Source organism: Eufriesea mexicana, unplaced genomic scaffold (genome assembly GCF_001483705.2).
Source record: "Eufriesea mexicana isolate 0111107269 unplaced genomic scaffold, ASM148370v2 scaffold2207, whole genome shotgun sequence".
NCBI lineage: Eukaryota > Metazoa > Arthropoda > Insecta > Hymenoptera > Apidae > Eufriesea > Eufriesea mexicana.
The window spans coordinates 274841-296084 of NW_016910280.1; the positions used below are offsets into that span (position 1 = coordinate 274841).

The 21244-nt window shown below is 51.9% G+C and overlaps 1 protein-coding gene across 1 annotated transcript in view; it reads right to left on the bottom strand.

Moving 5' to 3' along the window:
• Optix (optix) overlaps nt 1-20779 on the bottom strand; it is a 43799-nt gene extending 23020 nt beyond the window's left edge. The window contains exon 1 of the mRNA XM_017903184.1: nt 19960-20779. Coding sequence (XP_017758673.1) covers nt 19960-20603 — 644 coding nt within the window. The 5' untranslated portion in view covers nt 20604-20779. The remainder of the gene's footprint in view (nt 1-19959) is intronic.
• Nucleotides 20780-21244: the final 465 nt, after the last annotated feature.

Below are 21244 nucleotides of genomic sequence, written 5' to 3' on the forward strand. Positions count from 1 at the left end.
ACACGACGCGTATCGACTCGCAGATGACGATTTCTCTCAGCCAGGGATTAAACCTATCCTCTTACTTCACCCTCCGTCGTTGTTTTCCATTTTACACGGTGTATGTTTGCGCTTCTTGACGGTGGCAGTCGCGACGGAGGCGGGATTAGTCGAAATGGTAATCCCGTAGGCAAAGCGTGGCGTTACACGCGGCTGGTAGCGGCGATGTTTTTCCAACGGGGACACGTTAACGCCCCGTCACTTGTTTCGTGTTTGCTCGCTCGTTTGATCTTCGAGCACGCTTCATTTGACGCTTATTTGCCCTGCGAGCGCGCGCTGTGTGCGCTTCGTCTCCGCGGGTTGCAACACGGCGCTGAGATTTCACAGGCAGCCTCGAGTTTTTCCACCAAAAGAACAAATATCCTTCGATCCACTTCTTCCTCCATCTGTACTACTGCTCGACTAAAAGTAACCGTTTAGCTGGTTAAAGAGAAAAGTAACACGCGCTGGTTTCGCGTCGCGTGACGTTGAAGACATGTCTCACGGTGAACGTGGGCTGACCGATTCTACCGCTTTCACCGGATTCCTCGAGCGATCCACGATGCCACGGACGAATCGTCCGTGGGTCCAGGATGGGATTCTCGATTCGTTGTTGGATCCCGAAGCGTTCGTGTGCTCGTTGCGAGAGACTACGAGGGGATAGGGAACGGTGGAGGGATCTCCATCAGTATCGGGCACGAGCGACGATCAATTTTTCTTGTACGCGAGGCGCGGACGTCGGGACGTGCGGATATGAAAAATTTCGAGCAGCCGGTAATGAGGTGCGTTCACAAAAGAGCCGCGTTCACGTTTGGACAGCCACTGTCATTTGTTCTCGGATCCACGGTCATTTGTCTGCTCACGGGCCGGCCTGTCTTTTGTTACACCGTCAAAACAGCATTGTGCCGGGCTAACGACGTTCATCTCGCGCCACCCTCTGCACCGATACACAGGGCCATCGTTTGATTTACGCGTGCCCCCGTCTAATCGCGCGTTTATCAAGGTCCCGGCTACGATTAGACCGTTCTTGAAATATTTTTCCTCCCCAGGATCCAGAAGAATCCTGATAGAATCCATCCGAGGCTACTTTGCAGGCCTCGCGGCCTTCCTACTCGCGATACCACGCGTGTGTGCATGTGCCGGGTTAACGACGTTCATCTCTCGCCACCCTTTGCACCGATACACAGGACTATCGTTTGATTTACGCGTGCCCACGTCTAATCGCGAGTTTATCGAGGTCCAGGCCACGATTAGACCCTGTTCTTGAAATCACCGTAAGAATATTATTCCATCCCAGAATCCAGAAGAATCCTTCCCACAGAATCCATCCGAGGCTACTATGCAGGCCTAGCAGCCTTCCTACTCGCGATACCACGCGTGTGTGCATGTGCCGGGCTAACGACGTTCATCTCGTGCCACCCTTTGCACCGATACACAGAATTATCGTTTGCTTTACGCGTGCTCACGTCTAATCGCGCGTTTATCGAGGTCCAGGCCACGATTAGACCCCATTCTTGAAATTACCAGCGCAAATATTTTTCTACCACAGAATCCAGAAGAATCCTTCCAAAAGAATCTATCTGAGGCTACTATGCAGGCCTAGCAGCCTTCCTACTCGCGATACCACGCGTGTGTGCATGTGCCGGGCTAACGACGTTCATCTCGTGCCACCCTTTGCACCGATACACAGGATTATCGTTTGCTTTACGCGTGCCCACGTCTAATCGCGCGTTTATCGAGGTCCAGGCCACGATTAGACCCCGTTCTTGGAATTACTAACGCGAATATTTTCCTACCCCAGAATCCAGAAGAATTCTTGCGATAGAATCCATTCGAGGCTACTTTGCAGGCCTCGCGGCCTTCCTACTCGCGATACCACGCGTGTGTGCATGTACCGGGCTAACGACGTTCATCTCTCGCCACCCTTTGCACCGATACACAGGATTATCGTTTGATTTACGCGTGCCCACGTCTAATCGCGAGTTTATCAATGTCCAGGCCACGATTAGACCCCGTTCTTGGAATTACTAACGCGAATATTTTCCTACCCCAGAATCCAGAAGAATTCTTGCGATAGAATCCATTCGAGGCTACTTTGCAGGCCTCGCGGCCTTCCTACTCGCGATACCACGCGTGTCTCACACGGCAACCTGGCCGTAACTCGGACAGGCGTGTGTGCATGTACCGAGTCAAAAATGAGCAAACGCAAAGGTGCAGCGTGTCGGTTAATTAATGGCGCGTAATTCCTATCGGGTTTTAATAGATATCGCACGGTCGGCCACGGCGTTTAGAGCTGTCGGCGATCGGCTGGGCATTAATCAAACTAGTTTCCTAGCGAAATTATAATCCGGTCGGTTTTCGCGTCCACTTGGCGGCGTACTCGCCGCACAGAAACTGCAGATATCATCCAAGCGTAATTAGAAGCTCGTCGAATTTCTCCGTTCGCCGTCTCCTCCCTCTCGTTTTTCCCCTCGGAGCAAACTGGTTCGCGCGTGATCCACTCCTCCAAAATCGACTCGACTCGTTTGATCGACAGCCTCGGACTGGATATTATCGAGATAACGGTCTCCGTTATTCCACGGGATCGTGTTCGTTAGTCTACATAGAGACTCGCGCAACGCGGATCCGTTTCGTTGACAATCGGTGGCACCACCCACCGAGATGCTGCGGCCTGGCTATTAGCATCCGGAACAATCGACCGCCGCGGGTCATGACAGCACGAGAAACCCTATGAATTTATCGTAATTTTATGTATGGCACAATCAGCGGCCTCGGTGGCGGATAAAAAGGAAGGCGAAACGCGTGATTTACCGCCTTTTAAGAACGTGGCTGCGAGACAGCCACTGGACCACAGAGACGAACGCGACTGAACGCCGTGAAAGCGATACTTTCCGTGCCCCTTTTGAAACAGACGTCGTTTATAACGACCACCAGGGACAAAAGTACCTTTGACGTTTATGGCTTACGTTTAGTATTTTATTCCAAACGAGACATCAACGAGCGTGGATTCACATGAGTGGAGAAGAGATGGTAGCCATCTTCTTGGCTACCAGGATCACGCGAAAAGACGTAGAATCGCGTGTTTAAATATAATACACTCGTAGGATGATACCGATAAAAATGACACGGCGCAGGTGAGCGCAGGGAATGTATAATTACGGCGATATTAATTTTACCAAAGGCAAAGGCGCGTTTTCAGCGAGCGTAGGGACGGTAGGGAGACTGGTTCAGCATCTCCAGTGTTAGAGGTCTTTATTATTTTATTCAAACGGTCCGCTCGTCCTTTTATTTTCCTTCCCGTAGACGTGCATGGAACGGCGTACGAGACGTTGAAATCGCTAGGCTGCCCCTAAGTCATTAGTGTGCCACGGCATAATTATACAGCTAATGATATCCTGAAGTGTTTCGAGACACCGTGGCTCTCGATGTTGAAAACATCAACCGGGTTGCACGAAAAGATGAACCTCCTCCCTTGGCTTCCCGTTACCCACATTAACTATACTCTACACGCGAGTAAACCCGTGATGATATCATAAATTTCCACATGGAAGAGGAGTTACGAAAGCCTGCCCGGCTGTCCCTCGCTCGTTTAGTCCTTTATTTATTTACTTGTTTATTTATTTACGCTAAGAGCAGTCCTAGATAAAATCAAGTCGAAGCGAGATGGAAGCCCGACCTTCCCTTAAAATATTTCGCGAATAAATACAAAACGAAATTTAATGACTCCATGTTCGATCAACGCCAAAACTGCCGATGCGTGAAGAGTAGATTGACATAAGTAGATACGCGTAATCTTTGTATCTGGATAGAGCTCTTAATTTTATCAAAGGCAGCTGCGATCCTCCTTTTCAGGAATCGCCGTGCATAATTATAATTTATCGCGATCTCTTCTTCTCTTTTTACGAACCTCGCGCAAAATCGGGAAAATTTCGCGAGGAAAAGGTGGAACGCGGAATAGGAGAGGGTAAATTTGAGAGAGAGAGGATTGGGAAATTCACGGTTAGCCGGGTATCACGGGTAACAAGGAGTCCTCGGAGCGCATCAGCTGCGTCGCGACACACATCGAGTGTGTGGGCCTTTTTGCGGAACGGGCCAAGATAAATGACGAGAGGATTAATCGCCTGGCGATCGGCGGGACCAAGGGAGCAAAACTGTGTGTAATCGCCGGCCGTGTGGCGCAGCGCGGCCGCAGCGGCCGGTTAATCGGTTGTGCGCGTACAGTCGAGTAATTTATGCAGCGTGCAATCACCGCAGCCACGAATTGAGCCACCGCAGGAAAAAGGAGCAGCTCGACCGAGATTTACCGCGGCTCTCGGCCTGATAGACTCGCGGGAAAGGGAAACGTTCGCGATCGGCAGCTCCGATCGAAAGCCGGCGTTGAACCGGAGGAATCGTCGCGATTATCGCCTCACCGTAGCCCGAAGACACGCTGTACTGTTATACTTGCCATATTGCGCCCTCGGATTAAGCGCCGTCTCACGACGCGACGCCGTGAGATGCGGAGAAATCGCGTTGTCAATTTTCTTCGACTGGGCTTCTCTTTATTGAAAAAAGTCCCCAAAAATTTGGGAAAAACACGTTTCGCTTCATGAAAATCTTTGATAGTACGTCAGTGTTACGATGAAACTCAAAGTGCAAGGGATCGTTGAAATTATTTGGAAGAAATCGGTTGGAGGATGTCAGAAGAGACACCTCGCAGTAGGAACTGGTATCGCGACGATTATTATCGCGAATATTAGAAACATAGGTATACGTTTTGACCCTAGTGAAAATCCAAGTGATTATCGTGTTACTATACGTCGAGTAAACCTCGGTAAAGTGCAAGCGATTGTTGAAATTACTTAGGAGAACTCTCCATTCTTCTCTTCCTGCATAACACTATGAACGTGGAAGAAATCGGTCGAAGGATATATATCCGAACGGATTCCTCGTAATAGCAACCAGCCATGGCAATTTTAGTCGCGAAAATTCGAAACGTAGGTATCTATCTTGAGCCGCTAGTGCAAATCCTCGTCATTATCGCGTCACGGTAGTTCGAACATGAAAGAAATCGGTCGGAGGATATATACCAGAGTAGATTCCACGTAATACAAGCTAGTTGTGGCAATTTTTATCGCGAAAATCCAAAATATAAGTATGCATCTTGGTACCTAGTGAAAATCCTTGCAATTATCGTGTCAATATACGTCGATTAAACCTCGGTAAAGCGCAAAGAATCGTTGCCACGCTTCCTTCCTGCAGAATACTGGAAGAAATCGGTCGAAGGATATATACCAGAACAGACACCTCGCAGTAGAAGTGATCGTGTCGATTTTTATCGCGAAAATTCGAAACGTAGGCACCCGTATTGGTCTCCTAGTACAAATCCTCGTCATTATCGCGTCACGGTAGTTCGAACACGAAAGAAATCGGTGGGAGGATATATACCAGAGTAGATTCCGCGTAATACAAACTAGTTGTGGCAATTTTTATCGCGAAAATCCAAAATATAGGTATGCATCTTGATACCTAGTGAAAATCCTTGCATTTATCGTGTCAATATACGTCGATTAAACCTCGGTAAAGCGCAAAGAATCGTTGCCACGCTTCCTTCCTGCAGAATACTGGAAGAAATCGGTCGAAGGATATATACCAGAACAGACACCTCGCAGTAGAAGTGATCGTGCCGATTTTTATCGCGAAAATCCAAAATATAGGTATGCATCTTGATACCTAGTGAAAATCCTTGCATTTATCGTGTCAATATACGTCGATTAAACCTCGGTAAAGCGCAAAGAATCGTTGCCACGCTTCCTTCCTGCAGAATACTGGAAGAAATCGGTCGAAGGATATATACCAGAGTAGATTCCACGTAATACAAACTAGTTGTGGCAATTTTTATCGCGAAAATCCAAAATCTAGGTATGCATCTTGGCTCCTTATTGCAAATCACATCGAGAAGAAATCGTCGCGCAAGAAATCGGTGGAAGGGTACCAAAGCGGACACCTGGCACTACTGACAGATAGTAAGGATTTTTATCGTGGAAATTCGAAACGTAGGTACCCGCGTGGACGAAGCCAGGTCGGTCGTGTCCCTGGGCGCTGAACGCGGATCGGTTCTCATCCGGTCGACTTTGCCTAACGATCGGAAACGATGTCGTGGCTCGACGAGACTGGTACGCGCGGTGCAAAGACCTGGCATACTTTGTAACCTCGTATACCGTGTCTAATTGACACGCGAGGCGTAGGGTATCGCGTCGTGGCCGAGCGACGATAATCTGGGAAACACCGAGTCCGGTATTATACTTTATAATAGGAGCGGCGGACGACGACGCGGCAAGGCGGGACCAGGTCCGAGAGAGGGGAAAGGAGAACGAGGAAGGAACGAAACAACGAGGGAATCGACGTCGACATTCAATTTTCTTGCGCGAGCAAAAGAGGGAAAAAAGGGGTCTAACGTGGTTGACCGACGACGGAAAAAGTCGTCCCAGTGGGCTGTGCCACGATGTTCCGAGACTCTTTTATGCCACGCGACCTGTACGATCGACGTGTAATGAAGACGTATTATTTAATATACGCGTCGGCAGGGCCTCGCGATTCAGCCACCGCCCTAGCCATTGCGAGCTTTACACACACCGTAATCGGCGAATTTATCGGCCCCCCGCCGACCGTGCACGCGGAATTCCCTCGCCACCATTGCGAATTTTCCTTAAAACCCCTCCTCCGATATTTCCTCGCCTATTCTCCACCGATTCTCATCGGTTGCTTCGATAGTTCAGTTCCGATCTTCCGTCCAACGGGGGTACGTAATTCCTACGAAATTTCTACAAAATTTCTGCGAAATTTCTCGCGATCGGATCTCATCGACGAGATATCGTCGAGTAGGACCCTCGCCCCCTCTCTACTGCTTCGCTGTTTTCGCCGGACGATCGGATCGCGAGGGGGTTGAGGACAGGGGGTGGCGAGAAGAAAGGGAGAAACGGGACGTTGGAGCGTGAAAAGGAGAAAAAGAACGCAACACTCGGAGGACCAGCGTGGAATCGAGTGTCACTTGTCTTGGACGCATCGAGCGTCCCCCAGGGCACTCGTCGAGTGCGTTCGCCAAGGGGGAAGCGGTGGTGGCGGTCAAATCGATACGGTGTTTTGTTTTAAGCGACGTTAAAAGGATCGGACGAGACAAAACACGCTGCAGGGGTGCTGCGAGCCGGTCCAACACCCTCGGTCGCGTCGCGATTTTTTTGATACGCTTTTCCTGCTCCTTATCGACGAGCTATTGTCCCGCGGATACGTGGATCCGGAAAATTGTGGTTGGAACGGTGGCGAGCGTAGTTGGGGCGCGGTTCAAGCACTCGCGAGGAAATCCACGGCGTTTGTATCGGAGCGGGACGCTTTGTTTAATAAAACCGCGCAACGAAACATCGACGATTCGATTGCGGCACGGTGGGTGGGTTTTTTCGCGCGTTGCGCAGGTCATCGGCGAATGGAAAAGAAGCACGGTGCGGGCATTAAGTATGAACGAACTGGTCCATATAAAATATGCAGGCACGCGTGGAACGCGAAATGCCGCGCAATTTCCACGCCAGCCAGCAGCCAGCCCGCGACCCTCTTCGCCTTTGTATCGGCATCAGCACGGATAATACAGTTGATAATTTTTTCGATTTACAAAACGTTAGGCAAAACACGCGTTGCCTTCGGTGGTTGCGCACGGTCGGCCGGACAGTCGATCAAAGCACCGTGGCATTGTGACGAGAAACACGAATTCCTGGTCTGGAAACGAGTGTTTTAACAACTCCCTCCCTCGCGGACCACCCCCGGTGCCCGGACCGGGGCTCTCTCAAAATCTATTTTCATCGTCGGACAGATGTAACTTCGCTCTCTCGTGGCAGCGACGCGTGCATCGATCGTCAGATGTCTCTCCCGCGAGCCCTCTCCGCGGCCCCTCGTTCTCTCTCTTCAATCTGCAGTCAATTGTTTCCAGCTAAACTGTTTGCCTTTCAGTCGGCACCCTTTTGCCGCACGGCACCGTCTATTTGCTCCGTTTAATGTGGCGCGCTTTCGAGACTCGCCGAATTTTCCAGCGACAGTGACGGAGAACGGGAGAGAAAGAGAGAGGAAGGGAGGTAGCGGTTGTCGTGGAGTTCCATCGAGACTGAGGGGTGAACCGTCGAACGCAAGAAAGTTTCCACCGGGGAACGAAAGTAGGCTCCGTGCCGCGAATTCGGCGAGGATTTATGTACACTTGGAACCGCGTGAAAAAATCCGAACACGCGAGGATGCACGCGAAATAAATTCCACGGTAATTTCTCGAAAACGTACCGAAATTCGCCGTAAAATCGCTGCTTTGTACTCAACGGGGGTACAAAGACTCGATAACTTCGAAGCAGCCACACGGTTTCCACCCCCTTTTCTTCCTCCTTTTCTCTCTTTTTTCTCCCCGTTTTCTTCCTTTTTTCCTTTTTTCCCCAACCGAGAATCGAACCGCGTTTACGGTGCGTACGGAGCGTATAAAGGCGCAGATTGGTTTCGCCGGTGTTTGTTATTCATTAGTTTTTTAACGTCGAGGGGAACCGGCCGCGTAATTACGCCTATAAGTTCCACGTCTTGTACTCTAGCCGGGGCACGATGAAATTAAGACGGCACCGCGATAGGTTTTCAATTCGAAAACAATTAATCACCACCGCCTCCCGCGCGTCCGTGCCTTATCCAGTAACGGCTTAATTATAAAACAATCACGCTCGGCCGGGGCACCGGTACACGTAAAAGGCGATCGAGACGCGAACGAGCCTCTCGCTCGAATATGTGCTAAATCATCTGCTGGTCGTTTGTTGGCAGGTACCGGGGCCGCCTCCTGGTGTAACTATCAGCCGTGGGGCCAAGAAACGAGAGACGATGCCTTCGATACTCCGACGATATAATCCGCTCTCGTTTCTCCTCCGATCCACCTCGATGAATCGTTGAAACGTCCGAACGGTCCTGCCACGTCGTCGGTTCCTTCCATCGCGTCCATCAACAGCTCCCTTCGCCTGGTCGCTATGCCTTCGCTATGCCTGCGGAAATTTTCACGTCCGGTTCCATCCTCGCCTATACAGTCTGCCAGTTTCGCAACGGAGAAATCGAACGTACCCCCACGCAGAGACGCATAGACACGCCGGTGAGAGATCATAGGCCGTCGCAGAGGGTTAAGTTTCAAATCCCCTCGTCACAGAGTCAACCGGACTCTGGCTTTCCCTGTCCGTACCACTGACAAAAGCGAGTAACCACCGGGACCACGCATCGATTCCGGTAAACCTATCTTCGCGAGCCACTCTACCGCGCGACGTTTCCAAAAATCGGCCCCCAACCGCCAATCCTCCTGCGGCTCGGGTTCATCGATCTATCCGATCTCTCCTTCGGTAACCAAAGTCGCCGGCCCTTTATGTACGCGTCGCAACGGTGATCCGAGGTGGACGGGGGACACACGACGGAACACTATTCGGTGGAAAGTTCTAAAAAACGCTGCCGACGATCCAGTGGACCGGGGTCTTGGCGTGGTGGGCCCCTGGTAATCAGGATGATCGATATCTCCTGCGGTCCCTGCTCGTATCCCCTCGCCGTCCTCTTCTTCTTCGTCGTCTTTTCTTCCTCGTCCTCCTCCTCCACCTCCTCCTCCTCCTCGTCTTCGTCTTCTTCTTCTTCTTCTTCTTCTTCTTCTTCTTCTTCTTCTTCCAGTCTTCATTCATGCTCGAGGAATTCCTTCTGTTTACGAGTTCCTGAAGATCGCGGGCCCCCCTGGCCGCTAACCGTCTCGTGGTCAGATTGTCAGCCGCTTAATTAACCGTGAAACGAGCGAGGGGTAGTCGGACACCATAGACGAGACCGCACGATGGCAGGACATTCGATACACCCCCGAACTCTCTCTCGCTGGAGGAGCAACGAGAGGAAAGAAGAGGAAGAGAACGGGAGAGAGAGAGGAAAAGGGAGTAGATGAGGTTCGCCTCTCTATACAAGGTAGTCCTTGAAGAGCAACGTAGGTAGGTTGCTCCAACCAGGTAACCGGACACCCTGATCACGGACCGCTGGAACTCTATATCACAGGTGGTAGTGGCTGCGTACGAAGGTCCTCTGACTGTCAAAGATGCTCTTTTTATTCCTTTCTAAGAAGCACTTCTGCTGGATCGTTACGGTAATAGAGCGTATTAAGAGACTCTTTAACCGCCGAGGTATCTACGCGTTGCTACCCATCGGCTCATCCCTCGATCATGCTCCGATCGCGTGCGATATCGAGACCAGAGATCCGTCTCGAGCAGGTAAACCTCGGTGTCTTCGCCGAGGTATTCCCCGAGGTACCGTTAATTTTCTCCCGAGATTAGGAACGCGCCGAGGATGCCTCGCGAGTTTCCCAGTTGGCGGCCGTAGCGTTGCAGTGCCGGTGACGTTAATCGATTCGTAGCTCGATCGATTAGCGTAATACCAGCCACGATTCCAGCCGTTCGTCGAGTGGCACGTTCGCGAAGAACACAGCCACGATGGTAGCAAAGAGGACCAAACTAACCCGAGAACCGAGGAGAGATTCGCCGGCGACCTTGGTCCGCGCGATATCGTTAATTATCCCGACTAGCAGTTATTGCGGCACACGCGTGTAACGAAGAGTGTCAGGTGATCGAAGCTCGTTTCAGCGGATCGGTTGGCAGCGTTGAGGTCAGCCAACGACACGAGGTATCCTCGTGCGTCGGCACCCCTTTCCGAGTTACTTAATATCACGCGATACCATGGCGGTGATTCATTGCTCGTTACGCGTTCTTCGACACCTGCCTAGGCGCGGGCAACCGGATTTCAAAGGATCCCAAGCGAAGCTGCAGCGCGGCGCTGAGCGTTGTTAGAGGGAAGTCGATGAACTGCGCGCCGATGGGCTCCAGCCCGACGCTGCTCCATTCCGAATTCGATTCACGCGATAGAATTTTATATTCCATTTCCGCCGTCTGACGAGGAACTTGGAACGGATTACGGGTCCCTTCGCGGTGCTCCTTCGTGCTCCGTCCTGTTATTTATCGCCAGTGCATTACACGCGGAGGCTCAAACGCCATTCGACCTAATCTTCCTGCTTAAAAACACCGTCGTCCGGCATGGTAAAATCCTACCTCGCTTCGTAATGACGGTGACCCGTGATGCGCTTAGTACCGCGAGAGGACGTACGATATAATCATCGTGCATGGCTTTTTCTCTCCCCTTTTCTTCGTCCTACCCTCCGTCGGCGGGGAGGCAAACTGCCGTCGATTGGAAAAATCCGAAATCTGTCGAGATAATCGATTCTTCGCGCATTCGCTAATTTCCGACAAACGTCGGAGACCCGGTAATCTGGTAATTACCAGGACTACGCGTGTCGACGTCGAAACGTCGCGAAGAAAACGCGCGAATCTCTTCGCGTGCCCACCCCTAGTGGAATACTATACTAACTATACCGATCGTCGGCTCGAAATCAATTTCCTCGGGACACGTGTCTGGCCGGGAAGAGGGCGGTGATTAAAAATGTCCCGGTGTTCCTCGTTTTTGGGGAACGGGGGGACTGCCGGTTAATTGGAAAGGGAACTTGGCTAGGAAGGTGGAGCTGTTGGATCGCGCGGCGCGCATAGATCCTGCGATGGGAGGCTCGATCGCGACTGCGTTCCATCGCTATATTTCATTTCCAGGTGCCGCGAACAAAGCGGTGTCGGGAGAAAGGGTATCGGTTACCTCGTGAGCCCCTTCGCGTACCTCGAGTACTCTTTTCAACGCCTTCCACGGTCCCTCCCGTCCTCTCTTCTATTTTTCTCTCTCCTCTCCTCTCCTCTCCTCTCCTCTCCGTAACTCTCGCTCCCTCTCGCCACAGACGACGCGGCATCTCCCGTCTCCTTCCACGGTTCCTTGCCACGGCAATCCGGCTGGACGTTCCTTCTTTTCAGCGCGCATAATACGCTCCTTTAGCCCCCTAATGAGCGGCAATTACGGTGTCTCTACGGCTAACGATCAGTGACGATCGATGATCCCTCTCGCGGAGGGAGAGCACGCCCTCCGTGAACCGGCGGCCATTTGTTCGCGGCGAAGAAAACAAAGGAAGCCGTGGCAGGAGCGTGTAACGCGTTGTTGAATGAACCGATGAGGTCACACGCGTGATCTTCGCGTCCTCCGTTCGCCGGGAAACCGAGAGGAGATTATCGAAGACGCGCGAGGGATCACCGTGACCGATCACGATCCGCTTCTCGCCCGTCAGAGCAACGCTTATATATATACAAGCATAGCTAGAGAGTAGGTGAAACAAAAGGAGTCGGACTCTTAGCCCGCAGCTTTTCAATGTTCCGATACTCCGAGCCGAATACTCCCGAGTAGAAAGGAACGGGTTAGCGGCGCGGAGACTGATGTTCCGCGACTACGATCGAGGAAGCGGCTTACGACGCGGGGTAATCGAATTAGTTTCACTTAGGCCGCGTTGGCAGCGTGGCTTATCCGCGCCGATCTGGAATTAAACGTCGAAAGTTACGATACAGTGGGTCTAGCACGCGCGCGAGCGGCGCGCGAAACAGCGGAGCGCTGGAAAGCGCGGAAAAGCCGATGGACGAAACGATGGTTGAACGAGCAGGCGAAGGTCGATCGGGCTCCATTAACGAAACATCGGTGGTTCAAGTAGAGTTAACCTTCGCATGAATGACAACGCGTCCGGGCGCGCCGCGTTCGCGGTTTAATATTAGCGACGCGATTAAACGCGTCGCGTGACCGAATTATTTATATCGCGTCGTCCCGCCGATCGATAAATCCGAATTATTTCCGTGCCGATCGATCGTCTCGCGGACGCGTGAGAAAGGCCGCTATCCGCACGGGGGTCCTTTCCTCGACCACCCCTCGAGCGATCGCCCACAGCCACATCGCCGATGACATCATGACCGATGATATCGATTCGCAAGACGGAACGAGAACGACCACAGCGAAGGTCGATTCGAACGATTCCGATTCCATCGGGATAGCGAGGCTTCCACGAAAATGGGAGCTCGTTACGACTGCCGCCGGTATAGGTGTCCGTCACGAAACGCGATCGTCTGGCAAGTTCTCCGGCCGTGGAAGCTCGTTTCGGCCAGAAGGACAAAGGTTCTGGGACGCTGTCGGTGGCGTTAACTGCTGGATACTGCGGGGTAGAGGTCTGTACACTGAACGGGAGAAATTGCCGGATGCACATCACCCGAACGATTCCGTGTCCGAATCGATATCACCGTACGAATTAGTAGCTTGCGGTCCAATATCTCACCCTAATATTTCCAGCTTAACCGCCCCCCTGGCCGAACACGTTCGTCCACCACGCGTTATCCCCGCCGCCCCTCCGCCCCTCCGTGTTTCTGTATCCGCGTTCGTGCACAAACACCGCGTGTGCGCGCGAAGGGGAACCCCCATGGCGATGGCGTGAAAACAGTCACCGGGCTCGGTTCGCCTCTCCTCGACGAAACAAAAACCGACCGTCACGGAAACAAGTGACAGCGGAACATCGCCGCGTCAATTACCAGCTTCTGCTTTTTCTCCTCCCGTTATCGGTGCACCTAATTACGCGTCGATGTGTCCCGGACGGAAGATCGCCGATGAAAGGACCCCGGAAGGGCGGCACGAAACCAGACGTTCGGTCCTCTGCTTCGCTTCAAGCTAGCGAGAGAAGAATTAGGGTTACGAGGAAGGCGGTGCCTGGAAGGCCGACTCGTCGGAAGGTCACGAGGCGTACGGTGTGTGCTTTTGGAAAGGAAGGATTCCGCGATGGAAATTGGTCGTTCGGTGAGTTGAACGTTGTACGCGTGAACGTTGGATAACGAAAAGGACGATTGCCACGGAGTTCTAGTTTCACCCGATGACGCGATGACGAGAGACGATGGTGGAAGAGGGTTCGTAATTACGGCTGTTACGCGCATCGACGTCGAGTCGAAATTCGGCGAGCTCGAGCTACGGTGTAACAATGGAGACGTTTAAGGTGATCCTATCTCAACGGGAGAGCAGAGCGCAAACGCGATACGCGCAAGTGTACGGGTATTAAGGTTCGGATGAACGCGATAGGATCGGGAAAAACTGGTATAAACGCCGAGAATGACAGAGAGGAAAATCGTAGGGAGGGTGGGAAAATGATTAGCGATAAGAAGAGGATCTCCGAGGCCAGGCTGGGACCTTAACGAGCGCTGTCAAGGGTGCCGCGGAGCGTGACAATTAACAGCGTCGCTAATGCGATCGCGTTTTGGCTGCCATTTAATTACGAACACACCGGTGTTCCTCCGGTCTTATTAATTCACCGTTTTTCCTGCGGTTTCGTTCACGCGGCGCGGGCCGCGCGAGAACACGAATTTCTCGTGATTCGACCGTGCCACCGTCGCACCATCAATCACGTTACATCGTGACAGGCTTTGACAAAAAGCTGCCACGCGAATTCCGTGGCCACCCCGAGAGACTGGCAGTAATACCCGGCGTTTCTTTTTCATGGCTTCCTGAATATCGCTCAGAATGTCGAAATACGGAATCATTAGTAACCGGCGTGGACGATCCGGCCGCGAGATCCTCTTCTCCTTTCTCCGTCGCTGCTGCCCATGGTAATCTATCACGAAGGGCTCGTGCGAGCAGGTGTCATGGCAGTCTGCCGCTAATGATCCTGGACATCCAACGTGGAATTAATCATTGCCTTTGTCTCTCCCGTGCTTTTTGCCACGTCGTACGCGATGCCGCGCGCCTTTTCGGCTCTCGCCGTCCTCTCGCCGTCCTCTCGTCGTCCTCTCGTCGTCCTCTCGTCGTCCTCTCGCTGATTCGCGTGCTCTCTCTCCCGCCTCTCTGGTCATTATCATCGTTAATTCCCCGCTCGTCGACCGTTCGCCGATTTCCGACGTTCCTTAAACGATCGGCAGCGCTCGGCCTGTATTCCAGATGGGAAAACGTTTTGCCTGCAGTGGTGGTTCGCGACGACGACCGGTGATTACCGGCTTCGCCGCCCAGTCGCGGACAGAAAGTTGAAATTGAATAGTGGTATATTAGCGTCGATGAAGTAACAGCCACGAGATCGGGCTAGTGTCGTCGTTCGAGTGGAACCGATTAACTCGAGCAAGGGAAGAAACATCGGCGATTTGCCCGCGTGGGTAGCCGTCACTTTTAAACCGGAATTCTCTCCGTTTCGTCAGACAGCTGTCGTTCTATCCCGCGCAGATGGAGAAAGAGGAGGAAGAGGATGGACCGAAAGACGCCGGCGACAAGACGCTCGTCCTCCTCTCGTTCCTCCTCCGTGCCCGCGTCGCGGACCAAGATTGCGCAACGTGTTCGCCGATGACATTCGCGTCTTCTTGTATTCCTTTCTCGTTTAGGGTCATCAAGATAACGGAGGAGACGCGTCTGACTGACGCGCGCGGTCATGACTGAACGAGCTAACAGGTATTCTCGCGATAATGATTGCCGAGGAGGCTCGCGCTGCAGGAAACGGCTCACGGCCGTAAATCCTCCGGCCACTCTTTACGCTGCTTATTGAAAATTAAAGTGGAATTCTTTGCCGTTTACGCGCCGGCGAATCAACGACATTATCTCAATCGTCGGCTAATCGAAATCCTCGTCGCACCGATTCGGAATGAGGATCGATCAAGCGAGCTGGACTTTTCATTAAGGAAAATAATCGCGCGCCTGGCCACGCATAGGAAGGCTCCTAGCCCGGCAATTTCTTTCGGCACCCCCGCCGAGTCGTGTCGCGATAAAGAGAAAAGAAGCGGCACTTGCGCGCCCGAGAATTCCTCGACCGCAAAGAAAGAAAGGCGACCGGCACCCCGCGGATCCTGATGGAATAGAAGCAGCCGAGAGGCAGAGGACGAGAAAAAGAGAGAGAGAGAGAGAGAGAGAGAGAGAGAGAGAGGAGGGTGGAGCGAACGAGGTGGCAGCCAGACAGGATCTGCGTGGAAACGCAAACAGCGCCGGTCTCTAATACACCGGGGACTTTATCAAAATCTGATAACTTCAGAAGCGAAGGCAACAGCGAAAGAGGAGAGGTGAAACACGCTCGAGCTAAGCCACCCCCGAAAAGCCGGCAACGCGGAGGGTTGTCGAGGTGGTTATCCCCACTGCCACTCCTGGCATCCCTGTGAAAAGCCTCGCCACTCTCCTGCGAGGCTACATCTCCGACGATGTAACGCGTCCGTACAGCGAGCTGGAAAATTTCCCTTTCCAGAATCCGCGGCACCAATTTGCCGAGAATCCCGTGTAGACACATCGGGCTAACGCTGTGCCAGCGAAGGAAAAAGTCCGCGAGTAGCCAAAATCGAAAGTCCTGAAAGAGTCCTAAAAGCCTGGGATAATGCGAAAATTTAACGCCTGTCTCGTCGAATCCTGCGCGATTTGCCGCGCGAATTGTTGCAGGAAATAAGCGGAACACGCGATATTCGCGGTACTACCAGTGCGAACTCGGGGATCTGCAAGTTCCCGCAACGTAGCTCGGTTTAGAACGTGACCGATTGCGCTCGTATAGCCGAGTACCAGCAGACAGAGCGTACGTGTCCCAGGCTCGTCCTCGTAATACGTATAGCTGGTGCACAGAGACGAGCATACGGCGTCGTTTCTCCTACCCACACGCGGGCACGCGCGCGTAGACACACGGACACACCGGGATAGAGGGAGTTCAGACGAGGTACATAGGTATACGCGAGAGTACGTGCGAGCACGGAGATTGCTCCGGGGCTTTCGGGGTTGAGCATATTGAATAACTCGCTCGCTGGACCGCGAAAATATACCGCGAGGCTGGTAGTATGCGGATCGACGTTCCTGAAAGGACCTTCGGGATCCTCGGGGCGGGCACTGTATCCTGTCTACAGTGTCTACCTAGCCCACCCCGAGCGAAATGACGACGACTACGGCACCGTGTTGCAAGAGACGCGTATTACCTCTCTGCCCGATGCTGAAAATGCATCGCCGAGAGGATTCCGCGTTACGATAGCGCTCCACTCTATCTTTTCCTCCCATTCTCTCGTCACACACGGCAATCCCGTTAACGTTAACGATTTAATCCTTCCTCCTGATTCCGACACACTAACTTTGCTATTTTAACCGCGGCTTCTTCCGCCATTTTTAGATACCATTCCGAGTAATCGTTGAGAACGTCGCGAAAATGTCGCGAAAAATGTTTGAAAACGTTGCGTTCATATTCCCGTTGATATTCCACGCCAGCAAATGGCAAGTGGGGAGACGGAAAGGGAACGAAGGGATAACGGTGATGTGGAAGTATTGCACGGATGTCGAGTTCGATACGCCAATCGATGTTTTTTAGAGAACCAGAGCTTTTCGTTCGCGTAGAGGCAGGACGTGTGTACGTAAGGGACGAGGAGGAGGATTCGTCCGGGGATTCGCAGGATTACGTGCAGGAAAATGTGGCTCGAGGCCAGGAACGGAATGTCGTTACGCCGGGGTAACGATAGGTACGGGTACAGGCCATTGTCGGATAACCTGACTAGAATACACAGCCCTTGTATCGGCGCAAAAGTAAAGAGAATTGGTCATCCGAGCATCTCGAATTTCTTTTGCAAATTCATAACGAATCGGAGACCTCTCTCCGTTCCTCGCGTTCTTTTCCCTTCGTTAATTGGTCGAATCGTCGTCTTTGTTCCAGCAACTCTACGAATTCGGAGGAAAAATATGGCCGAAAATGTTCTCGCCACTCATCTCGGAGACGTGGAATAATTTTATCCATAATTTTATACCCCGTGATAATTATAATGGAAAATTCGAAATTACCTGAGATTTATCGCGGAATGGGGGCTATTGAATGCTAATATGAAACGAAAGTCTAATGTCTGACCTGCGACCACTTTCTCTACTTTGCGATGCAACGCGTTTCGATAGCACAAGTCGGGTATATGTCGAAACCGAGCTGAGATCGTTAATATCGTTGCAAAACCGCGCGGCTAATGCGAAATGGACTATTGAAATGCAAATTCGAAAATTACTGGAATTCGTGGCAAGTCTAAACCGTAAGAAACCGATCTGGATGCAAAGTAAAGACAGCGCAAGACTGAAACGTGTAATCTTTTTCCCGTTGCGCGGCCTCATCAAGATCAATTAGACCAGTATAGTCGGACGATCCTCGGCCGTTAACGATATATCAATTACAGCATAGACGTAGGTAATAACTATTAATGACTTCATTCAGGGCAGAGTAATTACAGATGTCCGCGCACGACTAAGAATCTGGGTCGTGACGATTTTAGACCAGCGAATTTACTAGCTTTCGCGATGGCGTTGGAAAAAAAGCGAACCCATTTGCCAGTAAAATGATCCCTTCTTTTCTACCAAACTTTCACGCCGCGTTACCACCAATCCGCCAGTTTTCTAATACACTTCGTGGTAAAATAGAGTCAAACTTAGCCTCTGTTTCTCGTTAATCTCGTCAAAACTCGAGCATTGGTAACGAAACAGGGAACACTTCTCTTCGAATATTCCATGAATCAATCCATCGATTAATCTAAGAACGAAAAAATTCGTCGCCTAATCTCCAGAACGCTGTCACAGACACGCTGTCAACGTTCGCAACGCGTTTTCATTTCGCACGCACGTGTGAGACATAGGAAAATTCGCGAACACACCCCGAACTGGAAGCTTTTAAAACGTTTGGTCGTAGAATCGGGAAGGTCGTCCCCTAAGGTCGTAAATCAAAAGGAAATTCGGGGCCGTGTATTTCGAGGTTTCACGAGGCTCGCTGACGTCAGAGAGAAAGATAGCTCGTAGAAAGGCTATGGCCGTGGGCTATGGGGAAAACCCACGTAAAATTTCCCTGCTATGAGGGAAACAATGCTGGCGCTATTCATCCACGGCAAATAGCCCGACAATGCTGCCACCAGACGTTACCTGAGATCGAGGTGCTTGGAATCGAAACGACAGGTGGTGCAGCCGCTTTTTCTACGATCGGCGTTCGAACGTCGACCTCTTAGCGACGATCAGTCGTGACTAATCGAGCTTCGAGCGGATTATCACTCTCTATTCTTTTATTTTAGCAGCGGTGGAACAGTCGAAAACGCCTCGAGTTATGGCAGAGCCCCACTTCGCGATCCGTTACACGATCGTGTATCGGGGGGTTGCGAGTCTGCCAATCGATCTTTAAATCGAATTTTAAATCCATTTAAATTTACTCTCGAATCTTAGCAAAATTTCGTAAATAATTTTATTCCTATACTTTAGGAATTATTCGAATATTCCACGTAGAATCGATTCGATTTCGATTCGACCAGCGAGAAAAATCGCGAGTGACGATATCGAGAGACGGATACGGTTAGGTTATTCGAGAGCTCGTCTCATATCCTGTTGGAGAAGGAGCGTGCCCTACGAAATTGACTGGGACGGTGTGGAGAGTGGATTTAGGCAGGACTCGCCTATGCAGAGACGTATCGTGGAACGAAAGGAGAGGAAAGCATCGACGAAATACAATTTGAAAGACGTAATTCGAAAATCGTTGTTCGCCCGACGGCAGCGACCCTCCGTCGGACGTCAAAATGAAATTACGCGACCCTCCACGCGGGGACCTTGGGACAGGCACAAAGGCTCGTTTGCCGAGGACACGGCACAACAATCTGACTAGAGGGACCTAAACCGCTAATCGTTTCGCGATTAACTTCCATTAAACGCTACTTAATGAACGAAACTTTCGCGTCCTCTAGCTAGCAACCATGATCGTTCGTACGAAGACAACGCGCGTAAGATGCAGGAATTTATCAACGCGATTGCCCCATTTCTCGCCGGGATCCTGCGTAATCGTTCAGACGTTCGGTACCATCTAGGGGAATCGTCTAGGGAAATTTTTGTCGCGCTCGTAACCGCGTGACGTTTGCTCTTGAAACGAGATAAATCGTCTAATTATTTTCTAAGAGAAAATAGCGAGTAGGACTTTTCCACGAGAATTCGTCGTGGTTGTACATTTGGTTCGTGATCAAGACCACGACGAAGTGGTGAAAGAAAATTACATATGAAAGGACATACCTATTCTTGGCAGCAGCAGCGCGATCCCTTTGCCTCCTGTTCTTGAACCAATTTCCAACCTGCGTCGGCGTGAGGCCCGTGGCGGCGGCCAGTTCCCTCTTCTTCCCGGGATTCGGATACGGATCCTGCAGATACCACTCTCTCAACAACGATCTGGTCCTCTCCTTGAAGCAATGAGTCTTTTGTTCCCCGTCCCAGATGGTCCTGGGCAACGGGAATTTCTTCCGAACTCTGTACTTGTCCACCGGGCCGAGCGGCCTTCCGCGAAGCTTCTCGGCCTCCTGATAGTGCGCCTCCAGCCACATCGCCTGCAGTTTGCCATGGGAGTCCTTGGTGAACTTGTGCCTCTCCAGTATGGCGTACAACTCCCTGTAATGGCCCGAGTGGAAAGCCACGATAGCCCTGGCCCTCAGCACAGCCTCGCTTTGATTCAACTCCTGGATGTTGGGATGCGCGACTGGCAGGCTCCAGAGGAACCTGGCTAGTCTCTCGATGTCGCCGCTCTCTTCCAGGGTCTCGCAGACGGTGGCGACCTGGCCGACGGTGAAGGACAAGGTTGGCAAGGCGAAAACGGGAGCAGGTACGATTGGACCATTGGCGGTGGGCGCCGTGGCACCAGTCCCTGCTGGCGCTACGGCTGACATGTCTTCTGACTCGATTGTCCCGATCCTTTCCGTTCCAGCATCCACTTCCAGCGCCGTGTTCTCGAAGACACCGACTTCGACTCTTCACAGCATCGATGTCACTCGACTCGGTGTGTCGGACTCAGGAAACTCTCCGACTCGATTTGTGTTTGCTCTTGGCGCTTCTCATCGTGTCGTTGACGCGACTCGCAAGCTTGCCATTACTCCACCTCTTGGTCCGCTCGATCGCTCGATCGATACTCGCAACTCACTTCACGAACAAGCGCACTGAATAGAGATATATACCGTTTCAACCGATCGGACACAGTTTCGGACGTCACCAGGCCCCGACGTGCGCGGCTAGACAGACAGGTGATAACCCCGTTCCTCGAAATGTTTTTTCCTCCCGTATACGACGGACGGAGGAACTGGTTCTCGATGCTCGCGCGAGATTCGCCTGTTCTCCGCGCAGGATAACTCGACCGGGATTCGGATAACCCTGGAAACCGTGGTTCGGGTGGTTGGGAACGAGAGTGACCGGTGGCTGTTGTTGGCCGCTTCGTCTCCCGCCGACTGAATCTCACCCCCGAGCGCCGCTATCGTGGCTAGCTGACCCCCGGTGCGAGTAACGTTCTCCAGGTAGATATCCTCGGGGTCACATC